At 41.8% G+C, this 18,442-nt stretch overlaps 1 protein-coding gene across 1 annotated transcript in view; it reads left to right on the top strand.

Annotated features, from left to right (window-relative positions):
- Positions 1–5,337: 5,337 nt before the first annotated feature.
- The window catches only part of LOC115154510 (transcriptional regulator ATRX), a 48,319-nt gene continuing 35,214 nt past the window's right edge, over positions 5,338–18,442 (top strand). Inside the window, exons 1-6 of the mRNA XM_029700791.1 lie at positions 5,338–5,538; positions 16,417–16,526; positions 16,612–16,667; positions 16,774–16,817; positions 17,126–17,247; positions 17,382–17,498. Coding sequence (XP_029556651.1) covers positions 5,519–5,538; positions 16,417–16,526; positions 16,612–16,667; positions 16,774–16,817; positions 17,126–17,247; positions 17,382–17,498 — 469 coding nt within the window. The 5' untranslated portion in view covers positions 5,338–5,518. The remainder of the gene's footprint in view (positions 5,539–16,416; positions 16,527–16,611; positions 16,668–16,773; positions 16,818–17,125; positions 17,248–17,381; positions 17,499–18,442) is intronic.

Below are 18,442 nucleotides of genomic sequence, written 5' to 3'. Positions count from 1 at the left end.
CCAATCGTTTCGTTCTAAACAGAACCATTATTGTTTTTGTTCCATTCCACTGTTCCAGCAAAATAATTTTCTGAACCGGTTCGAAACCCCCAAAAAGTATCAGTTTATATTGTTCCTTTTTAAACCTGAAATATATTCTTTGACATTAAGCTCAATATTAAATTACTTCACTAATCAGTGCAGATAGAGCAGCTTGCTGTGGCGCGGGTAACCAATTTAATCTGTATAGGAAAGTCATTAAGAACAAATTGTATTTTGCAGTAACTGCATGATTTAATCATAATGAAAGACAAACAATTTTGAGGGTGAGGAGAGAGCGAGTGAGAATGGGGGAAGCTTGAGTTGCAGTGCTGGACATCTTGTTATGACATGCATTATTTGAATTAGGCCCCAAAAATTATACCTACGGCGGAGCGGCTTCTATGGAGGAACTTTTAATGTCTATGAACTTCCGAGTTGGTTAAACATTGCACTAGAGAAAATGTTAGCTAGCTAGCGAGCTAACAAGCTTGTGTGTTCAGAGTAGTGCTAGAATAAAAAAAACGTCTTACTAATAAATCCATGTGAACCGTGATAACTATAGGACCCTTAACTTGCATTGAAAAAGTAAATCCATTCTTCTGTAATCTCTCCCTAATTTCTGAATTACGCTTTTAACATCCTCAGGAGGCTACAGTAACATATGGTTCAGAGGGGAGGGGCAGGTAGCCTGCTCACATGCACACCCACTGGCAAAGATTTCGGGCTGGAAAGCAGACACAGTTGTGGGTGAACAGGGCGTACAGGAGGGGACTAAGCATGCACCCCTGAGGGGCCCTGTGTTGAGGGTCAGCGTGGCGGATGTGTTGTTGCCTAACCTCGCCACCTGGGGGTGGCCTGTCAGGAAGTCCAGGATCCAATTGCAGAGGGAGGTGTTTAATCCCAGGGTCCTTAGTTTAGTGATGAGCTTGGAGGGCACAATGGTGTTGAACGCTGAGCTGTAGTCAATGAACAGCATTCTCACGTATGTTCCTTTTGTCTTAGTGGGAGAGGGCAATGTGGAGTGCAATTGAGATTGTGTCATCTGTGGATCTGTTGGGTTGGTGTGCTAACTGGGAGGGGGGGGGGGGGGGTCCAGTGTGTCTGGGAAGGTTGTGTTGTGAGCCATGACCAGCCTTTCAAAGCTTTTCATGGCTACAGATGTGAGTGCAAGGGGGCGATAGTCATTTAGACAGGTTATCATGGCGTTCTCGGGCACAGGGGCTATGGTGGCCTGCTTGAAACATGTAGGTATTACAGACTGGGTCAGAGAGATGTTGAAATTGTCAGTGAAGACACTTGCCAGCTGGTCAGCCCATGCTCTGAGTACGCTTCCTGGTAATCAGTTTTACCCTGCAGCCTTTTGAATGTTACCTGTTTAAAGGTCTTACATCGGCTATGGAGAGCGTGATCACACAGTCATCCGGAACAGCTGGTGAACTCATGCATAGTTCAGTGTTGCTCGCCTCGAAGCGCACATAGAAGGTATTCAATCAAATCAATAAAATGTATTTATAAAGCCCTTTTTCCATCAGCAGATGTCACAAAGTGTTATACAGAAACCCAGCCTAAAACACCAAACAGCAAGCAATGCAGATGTAGAAGCATGGTGGCTAGGAAAAAGTCCCCAGGAAGGCAGGAACCTAGGAAAAAAACCTAGAGAGGAACCAGGCTCTGAGGGGTGGCCAGTCCTCTTCTGGCTGTGCCAGATGGAGATGATAAGAGTACATGGCCATTTAAGGCCAAATTGTTCAAATGTTCATAGACGACCAGCAGGGTCAAATAACAATCAGTGGTTGTAGAGGGTGCAACAGGTCAGTACCTCAGGAGTAAATGTCAGTTGGCTTTCCATAGCCAAGCATTCAGAGGTCAAGACAGCAGGTGCGGTAGAGAGAGAAAGAGAGTTGAAAACAGCAGGTCCGGAACAAGGTAGCACATCCGGTGAAGAGGTCAGGGTTCCATAGCCACAAGCAGAACAGTTGAAACTGGAGCAGCAGCACAACCAGGTGGACTGGGGACAACCAGGAGTCATCAGTCCAGGTAGTCCTGAGGCATGATCCTAGGGCTCAGGTCCTCCGGGAAGGAGGGAGAGTGGGAGAGCGAGAGAATTAGAGGGAGCATACTTAAATTCACACAGGACACCAGATAAGGCAGGAGAATTACACCAGATAACAGATTTTAGCTCGTCTGGTAGGCTCCCGTCACTGGACAGATCGCGGCTGGGTTTCCCTTTGTAATCCGTAATAGTTTGCAAGCCCTGCCACATCCGACGAGCATCAGAGACGGTGTAGTAGGATTTGATCTTTGTCCTGTATTGACCAGGTCTAACCTTTAGCTCAGTGTGGGTGTTGCCTGTAATCCATGGCTTCTGGTTGGGATATGATGTACGTATGGTCACTGTAGGGACAATGTCATCTATGCACTTATTAATGAAGCCAATGACTGATGTGGTAAACTCCTCAATGCCATCGGATGAGTTCTGGAACATATTCCAGTCTGTGCTAGCAAAACGGTCCAGTAGCTTAGCATCCGCTTCTTGAGCGCGTCACTGGTACTTCCTGATAGAGTTTTTGCTTGTAAGCGGGAATCAGGAGGATAGAGTTATGGTCAGATTTGCCTAATGGAGGGAGAGGGCGAGCTTTTTATGCGTCTCTGTGTGTGGAGTAAAAGTGATCTAGAGTTTTTTTGCCTCTAGTTCACAGGTGACATGCTGGTAGAAATGAGGTTGAACAGATTTCAGTTTTCCTGCGTTAAAGTCAGTCACCGGCCATTAGGATTGCCACCTGTTGGTTATCATTTTCTTGTTTGCTAATGGCCCTATCACAGCTCTTTGAGTGCAGTCTTAGTGCCAGCATCGGTTTGTGGTGGTAAATAGTCAGCTACAAAAAATATAAACTCTCTTGGTAAATAGTGTGGTTACAATTTATCATGAGGTATTCTAACTCAGGCGAGCAAAACCGCAAGACTTCCTTAATATTAGAGATTGCGCACAAGTTGTTGTTAACAAAGAGACACACACCACCTCTGACCTTCTCCGATGCAGCCGTTCTGTCCTGCTGATATATAGGAAAACCATCTAAATTTACATTTACCATGTACTTGTTCAGCCACGACTCTGAGAAACATAGGATATTACAGTTCTTCACATCACATCGATAGGATAGTCTCAAACCGAGCTCATGCAGTTTATTCTCCAGTGGTTGCACAGGTGACATGCCAATAGATCGAAGGGTAGAGGCGATTTATCCACTCTCCAACATAGTCTTTTCAGGTATCCCGCACACCGGCCTCTATAGGCCCGCCTCATCCATCCTTCTTTGAGTGTCGGGATTTGGGCCTGGTCCACAATAATCAATATGTCTCTGACTCATTGAATTAGAACTCTTTGTCCAAATGGAGGTCAGTGATAGCTGTTCTGATGTCCAGAAGCTCTTTTCGATCATAGGAAACGATGACAGAAACATTATGTAGAAACAGGAAAAAGTCTCTGCACACTTCCAGTCAGATGCAAATGTTTTTAATTATAGCTGAGCTTTCGGTCAGTCGACCTTCATCAGAGCATATCTCCACAAACAATAGTGGGACAGATAAGGCCACACAGCGAGCCAGAGGTAATTGCAGACACCTGTGGTAATTTAAAGTACCCAAAAGGTCCACAAGGTGTCATAATATCACATACAGGATAAAATAGAACATGTTATAGATGTATTTCTACTAGAACAAAAACATATGTACACAGGGAATGTGGTTAGTATAATTAATCCATACTCTCAAAGATAGCAATAAAGGTGAAAAACGACAAAAAATAAAGAAAAGGAAAACATATACAACACTATATACATATGCAGAACCAGGAGAAATCTAGAAAACAACCAGATAAAGGTGAAGGTAACCTGTCGGGGAAGTATCGGGCCACTAGGGCTGTCATGAATACAGGACACCCTAATACCAGGGAGGGTGTGTGTGTGAAGCTAAGATGATGTAAAGATTATGTACAAAAAAGTTAAGATCAGCCCAACACAAAACACAGAAACCAGGCCCTAATCGTGTGCAAGTTAGTAAATTTACATACACAAGCCCATCCCCTTACCAAGATGAACAGTCATTGGTCTATTACAATCAAATCATGTTGTGGGCCAATAGTTCCATCCCACCTGAAATTCCCTTTAAGTGTAGTTTAGTAATTGGTAGCTTGGAAGACTATATTTTCAGAGTAGCTTCCCCAGTGCTAACCACTGCTCCTATAGGGTTAACCCACTTGGGGGAGATTGTAACCCTAGGCACGGATTGTTACTTGTTCCATTACCTACCCTCTTCATTCAGGAAAGCGTGGATGTGGCCACAAACGCCTTTCCAATGGCACCATCCTACTTATGATACCAGTGCAGTGAACAAAGACGGTGCACTGCCTCTTTCGGGTATTGAACTTGGGTCACCCAGAGGTTAACCTTAGGTTGTTGCTAACGTGCGCTAATGTGACTAGAATGACGTTGTAAGTAACATTAAACTTTCCAGGACATAGACATGTCTTATATGGGCAGAAAGCTTAAATTCTTGTTAATCTAACTGAAGTGTCTAATTTACAGTAGCTATTTCAGTGAAAAAAGACCATGCTATTGTTTGAGGAGAGTGCATAACAACAACTTTTATCACGGCAACTGGTTTGATACATTCACCTCTGAAGGTAAATAATGTACTTACATTCAGTAATCTTGCTCTGATTAATAGCATAGTTTTGTTTGATAAAATCCATTTTTATATTCAAATGTAGGAACTGGGTTCTACAGTTTGAACCCCTGCACATACACTGCTGCCATCTGGTGGCCAAAATCTAAATTGCCCCTAAACTCCTATGTGATTTAATGGCCTTTCTCTTGCATTTCAAAGATAATGGAACAAAAACAATATAGAAAACGCATGTTTTTTTGTTTGTATTATCTTTTACCAGATCTAATGTATTATATTCTCCAATCTTAATTTCACATTTCCACAAACTTCAGTGTTTCCTTTCAAATGGTATCAAGAACATGCATATCCTTGCTTCAGGTCCTGAGCTACAGGCAGTTCGATTTGGGTGTCATTTTAGTCGATCATTGAAAACAGGGTTCCGATCCTTATTAACCCACTTAGGATGACCCAAGGGTCTTTACAATACTAATGTGGCTCCCAGGCGTTGTGACTGTGAGATCATCTGCGCAACTCGAGTAGCCTACTATAAAAAGATGTCCAGGAAGCAGCCAAATTAACATTTGAACTCAAAATGACTGCAGCTCCGACCACACAGGACAGACTGGAACGCGCCCATTTTCAAATTTGCGCAGTCGCAATGATGAAAGCATTCGAGAAACACCGCCATTATTGCGTAGCTAGTGTGACTATTGCATTGTGTTGGCGACCTAAACAAAAATTACCTGCAATAATGAGGGCAATTGTGGAATTTGGTGGGAGTAAGACCATATAGTGCGCGCCGTTTGCATAGGGTGCCCTTGACCAGCTCAAGATGTCCGCAGAGATGCTCAGGTAACAAACATATCGACCGTTCAGCTTCCTGAGCAAGCTACTGTAGCTAGTAGGGCAAGCCGTAGATCGCTAACCTTAACTAGCTAGCTTATTTGCTGCCTGCTAGCTTCCTAAACTCCTAAAGTAGTCAGTCCTCACATTCAAGCTACTAGTCCGACTTGAACTTCTGACATTTACATAATTAGTACATCAAGCGAGACCTAGCTATGTTTGCCCAACGTTATTGTTTGATATTTATCTAGCTAGGTAACAAACTTTACTGCTAGCTATAAATTAGTTGAATGACGTACATTAACGTTAGCGAGTTAGCTAGCTAATTGATTTGTCAATGATCTGAGCCCGGTTTCCCAAAGGCATCTTAAGGCTAAGTTCAACGTTAGGAAAATATGGTGAACTTAGTCTTAAGATACCTTTGGGAAAACAGGCCATAGCTCTCATGAAAACCTTAAGGGTTTAAATGCAATAATTTCAAAAATGTTACTAAGTTACAGTTCATATAAGGAAATCAGTATGGTGAGTTAAATTCATTAGGCCCTGGATTTCATATGACAGGGCAGGGATGGAAGTCATGGGCTGGCGTGGTTGCACATAGTCTGCGGTTGAGGCTGGGTGGATGTACTGTCAAATTCTCTGAAATGAAGTTGGAGGTGGCTTATGGTAGAGAACTTAACATTCAATTCTCTAGCAACAGTTCTGTTGGACATTCCTGCAGTCAGCATGCCAATTGCACGCTCCCTCAAAGCATGAGATGTCTGTGGCGTTGTGACAACTGCACATTTTAGAGTGCCCTTTTAGTCCCCAGCACAAGGTGCACCAGTGTATTGATCATGTTGTTTAATCATCTATTTGATATGCCACACCAGTCAGGTGGATGGATTATCTTGGAAAATAAGGAATGTAAACTAATTTGTGCACCAAATTTGAAAGAAATAAGCTGTGTGTGTATTGAACATTTCTGGGATCTTATTTCAGCAGATGAAACATGGGACCAACACTTTGCATGTTGAGTTTTATTTTTGTTCAGTATACAATTCCGACACTGTTTTAACGTTTAGAAAAGTCAATCATCGCTTGCGAAACTATTTTCGAAAATGCGTAACCCTTCCATATCAGCCAGAAAGAAACTTTCAAATAAAAATATACACTTACCGTAGCAGATTTGTACAGATCATATGCTGTGTGCCTCCAGTTGGAAAACTACACTTCCTCCCCATTTACTTACACACAGGTGTTTGAGCAGATATCTAATTGGCACAGGTGGTCGCCTCTGTGTACCTTCTCTAAACAAGTGCTGTAGCATGGACATTAGTCTGGTTAATCAGGCTGTAATACACAATTAATTGGTATATCGCCTGAAGCTAATGCTTGCAGCAACATGTTACTGTTCCTTACAAGCCAGTATGATTAATAAAATGAAATTCAAACTTAATTGGTTGTGCATGCTCAGACATGTCACCCATTGAGCATGTTTGGGATGCTCTGGATCGACTAGTACGACAGCGTGTTCCTGTCAATATCCAGCAACTTCGCACAGCCATTGAAGAGGAGTGGGACAACATTCCACAATCAACAGCCTGATCAACTTTATGCGAAGGAGATGTCACTCTAATGAGGCAAATGTGCTAATGAGGCAAATGGTGGTCACACCAGATACTGAGTGGTTTTCTGATCCACTCACCTACCTTTGATTTTAAGGTATCTATTCCCAGTCGTTTGAAATCTGTAGATTAGGACCTAATGAATTCATTTAAATTGACTATTTTCCTTATGAACAGTAACTCAGTAAAATCTTTGAGATTGTTGCATGTTGTGTTATTTTTGCTCAGTGTAATTAAAATGACACATATCAAAGCAAAAATTCAACCAATGCTAGAGCACCAGCCTCTGCCACATTGATACATTGGCTGTTAAATAGCCTAAATGAGCGCAGGGAACTCCGAGATGGCCAATGCAGCTGTTGGCCTATAACTTCCATTATCAACTAATTAAAATGGATAAAGCCAACAAATAAAACAGTATAAAATATACTGATAAATTCTGTTTCTTTCATTCACATCTCTACTCAGCCTGTTGGCCTTCCTTTCGGTAATAAAGTGCAACATTTGTATCAAATGAATCAACTGGATCTTGCATGAAGTTGTCTCTGAACTTGCAACATTTTATCAACTAGCCTATTCCAGGCGCTCAGCTTCCTACACCAGTGAGCTCAGGACAGACGGCGGTTTTTGTGCAAGGGAAAGGTATTTTATGACGTTTCAACTGGATATATCCAATCATCGGATGATGATATTTTGCTCTTTCACACCAGGCTTGGTGATTATCGAGGGGGAGAGGTTAGTGGAAAGATTTTTCAGATAGGCCTACTGTGAGGAACCATAATTTGCAATGGAGCTGAAATGAAAGATCCCAAACATTTTCCAAACGCACAAAAATCTTAATTCTCTAAAATGTTGTTCACACCCCTGTTACTGAGCATTTCTCCTTTGCCAAAATCATATATTCACTTGACAGGTGTGGCATATCAAGAAGCTGATTAAACAGCATGATCATTACACAGGTGCACCTTGTGCTGGGGACAATAAAAGGCTACTCTAAAATGTGCACTTATGTCACACAACGCCACAGATGTCTCGTGTTTTGAGGGAGCATGCAATTGGAATGCTGACTGCAGGAATGTCCATCAGAGCTTTTGCCAGATAATTGAATGTTAATTTCTCTACCATAAGCCTCAGTTGTTTTAGAGAATTTGACAGTACTTCCAACCGGCCTCAACTGTGGACTATGTGACCATGCCAGGTCAGGACCTCCACATCCGGCTTCTTCACCTGCAGGATTTTCTGAGACCAGCCACCTGGACATTTGATGAAACTGTGGAGTATTTCAGTCTTTTAATAAAGCCCTTTTGTGGGGAATAACTCATTCTGATTGGCTGGTCCTGGCTACCCAGTGGGTGGGCCCATGTCCTCCCAAGCCCACCCATGGCTGCGCCCCTGCCCAGTCATGTGAAATCCATAGATCAGTGCCTAATTTATTTAAATTGACTGATTTCCTTATGAACTGTAACTCAGTAAAATAGTCATTAAAACTCGTTTTTAACCACCACCAATTTCTTGTTAACAAACTTTAGTTTTGGCAAGTCAGTTAGGACATCTACTTTGTGCATAGCACAAGTAATTTTTCCAACAATTATTTACAGACAGATTTCACTTATAACTCACTATCACAATTCCAGTGGGTCAGAAGTTAACATACACTAAGTTGACTGTGCCTTTAAACAGCTTGGAAAATTCCAGAAAATGATGTCATGGCTTTAGAAGCTTCTGATAGGCTAATTGACATAATTTGAGTCAATTGGAGGTGTACCTGTGGATATATTTCAAGGCCTACTTTCAAACTCAGTGCCTCTTTGCTTGACATCATGGGAAAATCCAAATAAATTGTAGACCTCCAAGTCTGCTTCATCCTTGGGAGCAATTTCCAAATGCCTGGAGGTACCATGTTCATCTGTAAAAACAATAGTACGCAAGTATAAACACCATGGGACCACGCAGGTGTCATATCGCTCAGGTAGAGATGAATGTACTTTGTCGCAAAAAGGGGAAATCAATCCCAGAACAACTGCAAAGGACCTTGTGAAGATGCTGGAGGAAACAGATACAAAGTATCTATGTCCACAGTAAAATGAGTCCTATATCGACATAAGAAGCCACTGCTCCAGAACTGCCATAAAAAAGCCAGACTACAGTTTGCAACTGCACATGAGGACAAAGTTTGTATTTTTTGTAGAAATGTCCTCTGGTCTGATGAAACAAAAATAGAACTGTTTGGCGATAATGTCTATCGTTATGTTTGGAGTAAGGGGGGGGGGGGGCTTGCAAGCTGAAGAACACCATCCCAATCGTGAAGCACGGGGGTGGCAGCGTCATGTTGTGAGGGTGCTTTGCTGCAGGAGGGACTGGTGCACTTCACAAAATAGATGGCATCATGAGGCAGGAAAATTATGTGGATATATTGAAGCAACATCTCAAGACATCAGTCAGTAAGTTAAAGCTTGGTCGGAAATGGGTCTTCCAAATGGACAATGACCTCAAGCATACTTCCAAAGTTGTGGCAAAATGGCTTAAGGACAACAAAGTCAAGGTATTGGAGTGGCCATCACAAAGCCCTGACCTCAATCCTGTAGAAAATCTGTGGGCAGAACAAAAGGTGTGTGCAAGCAAGGAGGCCTACAAACCTGACTCAGTTACACCAGCTCTGTCAGGAGGAATGGGCCAAAATTCACACAACTTATTGTGGGAAGCTTGTGGAAGGCTACCCAAAACATTTGACCCAAGTTCAACAATTTAAAGACAATGCTACCAAATACTAATTGAGTGTATGTAAACTTCTGACACACTGGGAATGTGTTGAAAGAAATAAAAGCTCAAATAATTCATTCTCTCTACTATTATCCTGACATGTCACATTCTTAAAATAAAATGGTGATCCTAACTGACCTAAGACAGGGAATTTTTACTCTGATTAAATGTCAGGAATTGTGAAAAACTGAGTTTAAATGTATTTGGCTAAGGTGTATGTAAACTGCCGACTTCAACTGTATGGCTGTGTGGAAACGCTAACCCTATAAAGGTGCTACACAGGATGTTTTTGAATATTTGCATTTTAATTTCAGAATTTACATATCTGGCACTAATAGTGGAATGATAGTGTTTCACAGTATTACTTACCCACAATAGTTGTGATATTCGCCTATTGATTTCTCCCTATGGAGCGGCATCTGTTGTCAAACTGGGAAAGCTGTTTTGACTTTGGCTGTGTTATCTAGTGGAAAACTCACGTTTTCTGGTTTCTAAAATTCTACGCTGTTAGTTCAATTTCAGTTAGAGAACAAGCACTGGGTAATGTAGAGAATCATTGTATCATCTAAATCGCTGTGAAATACACTACATGACCAAAAGTATGTGGACACCTGCTCGTCAACATCTCATTTTAAAATCATGGGCATTAATATAGAGTTGATCCCTTTTGCTGCTATAATAGCTTCAACTCTTCTGGGAAGGCTTTCCCGTAGATGTTGGAACATTGCTGTGGGGACTTGCTTCCATTCAGCCACGAGCGTTAGTGAGGTTGGGCACTGATGTTGGGCAATTAGGCGTGGCTTGCAGTCGGTGTTCCAATTCATCCCAAAGGTTTTCAAAGGGGTTGAGGTCAGGGCTCTGTGCAGGCCAGTCAAGTTCTTCCACGCCGATCTTGACAAACCATTTCTGTATGGACCTCGCTTTGTGCACGGGGGCATTGTCATGCTGAAACAGGAAAGGGCCTTCCCCAAACTGTTGCCACTAAGTGGGAAGCACAGCCGCTTCTAGAATGTAATTGTATGCTGTAGCATTTCCCTTCACTGGAACTACGGGGCCTACGACCCATGAAAAATAGCCCCAGTCCATTATTCCTCCTCCACTTTACATTTGGCTCTATGCATTGGTGCAGGTAGCATTCTCCTTGTATCCGCCAAACCTAGATTTGTCCATCGGACTGCAAGATAGTGAAGCCAGATGGTGAAGCTTGTTTTTGTCACTCCAGAGAACACATTTCTACTGCTCCAGAGTCCAATGGCGGCGAGCTTTAACCTCTCCAGCCGACGCTTGGCATTGCACAAGGTGATCTTAGGCATTGCACAAGGTGATCTTAGGCTTGTGTGCAGCTGCTCGGCCATGTTCTTGTGCTGACTTTGCTTCCAGAGGTAGTTTGGAACTCCGTAGTGAGTGTTGCAACTGAGGACAGAGACAATTTTTGCGCGCTTCAGCACTCGGTGATCCCATTCTGTAAGCTTGTGTGGCCTACCACTTCGCAGCTGAACTGTTGTTGTTCCTTGACATTTCCACTTCACAGTAACATCACCGCCTGGTATGGCAACTGCTTGGCATCTGACCGTAAGGCGCTACAGAGGGTAGTGCGAACGGCCCAGTACCTCACTGGGGCCAAGCTTCCTGCCATCCAGGACAAATATAATAGGCGGTGTCAGAGGAAAGCCCATAAAATTGTCAGACTCCAGTCACACCCAAGTTATAGACTGTTTTCTCTGCTACCGCACGGCAAGCGGTACCGGAGCGCCAAGTCTAGGACTAAAAGGCTCCTCAACAGCTTCTACCCCCAATCCATTAGACTGCTGAACAATTCAAAAAATTTGCCACCGGGCAATTTACATTGACCCCCCCCCTCCCTTTTTGTACACTGCTGCTACTTGCTGTTTGTTTGTTAACTATGCATAGTAGAGGTCGACCGATTATGGTTTTCCAATACCGATTATTGGAGGACCCCCAAAAAAAAGCCGATACCGATTAATCGGCGGGTATTTATTTATTTGTAATAATGACAATTACAACAATACTGAATGAACGCATATTTTAACTTAATATAATACATCAAAATCAATTTAGCCTCAAATAAATAATGAACCATGTTCAATTTGGTTTAAATAATGCAAAAAAATGTGTTGGAGAAGAAAGTAAAAGTGCAATATGTGCCATGTAAAAAAGCTAATGTTTAAGTGCCTTGCTCAGAACATGGGAACATATGAAAGCTGATGGTTCCTTTTAACATAATTATTCAATATTCCCAGGTAAGAAGTTTTAGGTTGTAGTTATTATAGGACTATTTCTCTCTATACGATTTGTATTTCATATACCTTTCACTATTGGATGTTGTTATAGGCACTTTAGTATTGCCAGTGTAACAGTATAGCTTCCGTCCCTCTTCTCGCTCCTACCTGGGCTCGAACCAGGAACACATCGACAACAGCAACCCTCGAAGCAGCGTTACCCATGTAGAGCAAGGGGAACAACTACTCCAAGTCTCAGAGCGAGTGACGTTTGAAACGCTATTAGCGCGCACCCGCTAACTAGCTAGCCAATTCACATCGGTTACACCAGCCTAATCTTGGGAGTTGACAGGCTTGAAGTCATAAACAGCGCAATGCATTGCGAAGAGCTGCTGGCAAAACGCACGAAAGTGCTGTTTGAATGAATGCTTACGAGCCTGCTGGTGCCTACCACCGCTCAGTCAGACTGCTCTATCAAATCATAGACTTAATTATAATATAATAAACACACAAATACGAGCCTTAGGTTATTAATATAGTCGAATCCGGAAACTGTCATCTCGAAAACAAAACGTTTTTTTCTTTCAGTGAAATACGGAACTGGTCTGTATTTTATCTAACGGGTGGCATCCCTGTCTAAATATTCCTGTTACATTGCACAACCTTCAATGGTATGTCATAATTACGTAAAATTCTGGCAAATTAGTTCGCAATGAGCCAGGCAATGAACGCAAGAGCAGTGACACAATTTCATGTTAGCAGGCAATATTAACTAAATATGCAGATTTAAAAATATATACTTGTGTATTGATTTTAAAGAAAGGCATTGATGTTTATGGTTAGGTACATTGGTGCAACGACAGTGCTTTTTTTGCAAATGCTCTTGTTAAATCATCACCCGTTTGTCGAAGTAGGCTGTGATTTGATGAGAAATTAACAGGCACCGCATCGATTATATGCAACGCAGGACACGTTAGATGACTACATATGGTTGATGATATTACTAGATTAACTAGTGATTATGTTAAGATTGATAGTTTTTTATGAGATAAGTTTAATGCTAGCTAGCAACTTACCTTGGCTAGCTAGCATTAAACAGGTAGTCAGGCTCCTCATGGAGTGCAATGTAAGGCAGGTGGTTAGAGCGTTGGACTAGTAACCAGAAGGTTGCAAAAACGAATCCCCCCTGAACAAGGCAGTTAACCCCCGTTCCTAGGCCGTCATTGAAAATAAGAATGTGTTCTTAATCTGACTTGCCTAGTTAAATAAAGGTGTAAAAAAAAAAAAAAAAAAATCGGCAAATCGGTGGCCAAAAATACCGATTGTTATGAAACCGTGAAATCGGCCCTAATTAATCGTCCATTCCGATTAATCGGTCGACCTCTAATGCATAGTCACTTCGCCCCCACCTACATGTACAGATTACCTCAACTAGCCTGCACACTGACTCGGTACTGGTGCACCCTGTATATAGCCTCGTTATTGTTATTTTTATTGTTATACTTTATTACTTTTTATTTTAGTCTACTTGATAAATATTTTCTTGAACTGCACTGTTGGTTAAGGGCTTGTAAGTCAGAATTTCACGGTAAAGTCTACACTTGTTGTATTCGGCGCATGTGACAAAGTTTGATTTGACTTACAATTGACTTGGGCAGCTCTAACAGGGCAGAAATTCGACAAACTGACTTGTTGGAAAGGTGGCATTCTACGAGGGTGCCATGTTGAAAGTCGCTAAGCTCCTCAGTGAGGCCAATCTACTGGCAATGTTTGTCTATGGAGATTGCATGGCTGTGTGCTCAGCAACGGGTTTGGCTGAAATAGCTGACTCCACTAATTTGAAGGGGTGTCCAGATGCTTTTGTATATAAAGTTTATTCGGAAAGTATTCAGACCCTTTGACTTTTTCCACATTTTGTTACGTTACAGCCTTATTTTAAAATGTATTAAATTGCTTTTTCCCCTCATCAATCTAAACACAATACCCCATAATAACAAAGCAAAAATAGTTTTTTATCATTTTTTGAAAATGTATAGAAAATAAAAAATGAAATATTACATTTACATAAGTATTGAGACCCTTTACTCAGTACTTTGAAGCACCTTTGGCAACGATTACAGCCTCAAGTCTTTTTGGGTATGACACTACAAGCTCTATTTGTGGAGTTTCTCCCATTCTTCTCTGCAGATCCTCTCAAGCTGTCTCAGTTTAGATGGGGAGCGTCACTGCACAGCTATTTGCAGGTCTCTCCAGAGCTGTTTGATCGGGTTCATGTCTAGGCTCTGGCTGAGCCACTCAAGGACATTGAGACTTGTCCCGAAGCCACTCCTGTGTTGTCTTGGCTGTGTGCTTGGTGTCGTTGTCCTGTTGGAAGGTGAACAGTCGCCCCAGTCTGAGGTCCTGAGCACTCTGGATTAGGTTTTCACCAAGGATCTCTCTGTACTTTGCACCGTCCATCTTTCCCTCAATCCTGACTAGTCTACCAGTCCCTGCCACTGAAAAACATGATGCTGCCACCATGCTTCATTGTAGGGATGGTGCAAGTTTTCCTCCAGACATGACGCTTGGCATTCAGGCCAAAGAGTTCAATCTTGGTTTCATCAGACCAGAGAATCTTGTTTCTCATGATCTGAGAGTCTTTGGTTGCCTTTTGGCAAACTCCAAGTGGGCGGTTATGTGCCTTGTACTGAGGAGTGGCTTCCGTCTGGCCACTTCACCATAAAGGCCTAATTGGTGGAGTGCTGCGGAGAGGGTTGTCCTTCTGGAAGGTTCTCCCATCTCCACAGAAGAACTCTGGAGCTCTTTCATTGACCATTGGGTTCTTGGTCACCTCCCTAACCAAGGCCCTTCTCCCCCGATTGCTCAGTTTGGCCAGGCGGCCAGCTCTAAGAAGAGTCTTGGTGGTTCCAAACTTCTTCCATTGAAGAATGATGGAGGCCACTGTTCTTGGGTATCTTCAATGCTGCAGAAATGTTTTGGTACTCTTCCCCAGATCTGTGCCTCGACACAATCCTGTCTAGGGGTTCTACGGACAATTCCTTCGACCTCATGGCTTTCTTTTTGCTCTGACATGCACTGTCAACTGTGGGACCTTACATAAACACTTGTGTGCCTTTCGAAATCATGTCCAATCAATTGAATTTACCACACGTGGACTCCAAGTTGTAGAAACATCTCCAGGATGATCATTGGAAACAACATGATGCACTTGAGCTCAGTTTCGAGTCTCATAGCAAAGGGTCTGAATACTTATGTAAATAAGGTATTTATGTTTTGAATTAATAAATTAGCAAACATTTGTAAACCTGTTTTTGCTTTGTCTTTATGGGGTACTGTGTGTAGATTGGTATTTTTTTTAAAGTCCATTTTAGAATAAGGCTGTAACATAACAAAATGTGGAAAAAGTCAAGGAGTCTTAATACTTTCCGACTAAACTGTATAGTTTGTTATTGATAAGATACACTATCGTTTTTACAGCTGTTTGAAGCTGGTGGAACAACAAAGTAACCAGCATCAAACAGCTGTAAAACTTCTTTTTTTTGTTATTTGTAAGATATTTCACAGCGATTTAGATGGTACAATGATTCACTACACTATTCATTGCTTGTTTACACATATACTGAAATTTAGTAGACAATGTAGAATTTTAGCAACCAGGTAATGACAGTGCGATTTCCACTAGATAACGCGGCCACAAAGCCAGAACAGCTTCCCATTTTGACAATAGGTGCTGTTCCGGCGGGAGAAATCAGTTGGCGAATATCACAGCTAATCACAACACGTGATTTAAGTAATACTTTGAAATACTAGCGCAAGATATATATTTGGACATTTTCTGAAATTACAATGCCAAAAGGCAAACTAATCCTACTGTATGTGTTGCACCTTTAAAAAATATATATTTGTCACTGATATGAAATGCGTTCCTTATGTTTCCAAAACGCGTATTGCTTGCGGTTCGCTTAACGTTTAGAGCAAGCGTTGGAGCTCTTAACAAAATTCTTCCAGCAAGAAGATGCCTTCATCAATAGGCACTTAAAGTAGTTAACGTTTATGAATGGGCTAGCATTAGGGTAAAATAGCTAGCTAGCCTATTGAATCGTGACTGTTTCTGAAGTAAAGGGACAGAGCAGGACAAGGACATATGTTCACATCTTACCGGTAGCTATGGCATAATCCACATACTTTGGTTAGGAATTTAAACAAAGGTTTATAGCTTTCTAGAAAGAAACTCATGATGTATGCTGGATTGTTATTAATTTGGCTGTCATTCATCTTAGCATTCCTCTTGGCACGAGCAAGCTCAATGTGTTGGTGACCAAACTGCATGGGTTCTTGGCTCATGCTCCAGAGGAGGAAGATGACACACTGGTGACTGAAAGTCCTGAGGGTGAGAACTGTAATAAGTGCACCTTTAACTCAGTTGGTATAGTGGTGTTGTCTGGCCATTATTGTCTGCTGATTTTAATTCACAGGTATAACAAACAAGGACTGTGTGGAGCCACACTCAACAGACCGAAACTCCCTTGAGGTATTGACATGAAAAATATCAGTATTGGCTGTTCTAGACCAAAGAGTATTTAGTATTGATGCAGATCTAGAAGATGTAGTTATTACATATTTCTTGTTGAATACAGACCTCAACAGACACCTTGAAGCAGTCCAGATGTGGTTCCAGGAGGTGGGCTTTCTTCTGATATGTGATAGTTTATGTACATGTTGTTTATGGACAGGAAACACATAAAAACGTTATTTATCCTCTAATGCAGAGGTTTTCAAACTTTTCGACTGGGACCCCAAGCCATTCCATATATTTGAACTATTCCTGAGTTAGCATGCCCAATTCAACTTGTCGAGTAAATACACACCATTATTGAGGTCAATCAGGTGAGCTTGTTCAGGGCTACAACAAAATTGTGAAATGTCTGGGGGTCACTGAGGAGGTTTGAAAAACCACTGCTCTAATCAATGTCACTTGTTGTATTACAGAAAACCTTCCGTTGTGATTAAACACAGTGGAGTGGATGAATCTGGTGCTTCAAATGAAAGTGATGATGACTGCTTGATCGTCAACTCAAACGGTTATCCTGATGTAACAAGATTGCCTAAAGGTTCGTTTTTCTGCTACTTCTTTCAATACTGTAACGGGATATTAACACTGGAAATGCATAATGTATGACTGGATTTATAAACAGAAAATGCCTTTGTTTCCATGTGTGTGTTTTTACATGTCTTATGCACAAAGGTACTGCACTGGTGAGGCCTGAGCCGGTGGATAATGTCAGAGATGACTTCCGAGGTACAGAATTCCATTGTGGAAAATCTGGTAATCTGAGGAGAGTTTTTTCCAGGAGACGTGGAGGTGAGCTTTCATGAATTAATATGAAAATGCATATCCTTTACCCTAAAATAGTGTGCCGCAGAATGACAATGAATTAAGGTTTGTAATCAATCAAATCAAATTTGTACATGAGCAGATGTCATGAAGTGCTATACAGAAACCCAGCCTAAAACAGCAAGCAATGCAGATGTAGAAGCACGGTGGATAAGAAAAACTCCCTAGGAAGGCAGGAACCTAGGAAAAAACCTAGAGAGGAACCAGGCTCTGAGGGGTGGCCAGTCCTCTTCTGGCTGTGCCAGGTGGAGATTATAAGAGTACATGGCCATTAACCTGTTGAGGACAGACGTTCCGCTAGCGGAACCCCGTTCCGCCTGCGGAACCCCTAGCCAACAGCCAATGGCATCGCACGGTGCGAAATACAAAACCAACTAAAATACCACAATTCAATTTTCTCAAATGATCAACTATTTTACACCATTTTAAAGATAAGACTCTCGTTAATCTAACCACATTGTCCAATTTCAAAAAGGCTTTACAGCGAAAGCAGAACATTAGATTATGTTAGGAGAGTACATAGACACAAATAATCACACAGCCATTTTCCAAGCAAGCATATATGCCACATAAACCCAAACCACAGCTAAATGCAGCACTAACCTTTGATCTTCATCAGATGACACTCCTAGGACATTATGTTATACAATACATGCATGTTTTGTTCAATCAAGTTCATATTTATATCAAAACCAGCTTTTTACATTAGCATGTGATGTTCAGAACTAGCATTCCCACCGAAGTCTTCCGGTGAATTTACTAAATTACTCATGATAAACGTTCACAAAATACATAACAATTATTTTAAGAATTATAGCTACAGAACTCTTTTATGCAATTGCGGTGTCAGATTTTAAAATAGCTTTTCGGGGAAAGCACATTTTGCAATATTCTGAGTAGATAGCCCGGCC

This window comes from Salmo trutta, chromosome 19 (genome assembly GCF_901001165.1).
Source record: "Salmo trutta chromosome 19, fSalTru1.1, whole genome shotgun sequence".
NCBI lineage: Eukaryota > Metazoa > Chordata > Actinopteri > Salmoniformes > Salmonidae > Salmo > Salmo trutta.
Note: the sequence above shows the minus strand (reverse complement) of the source record. Positions and strands in the feature narration are given on the sequence as shown.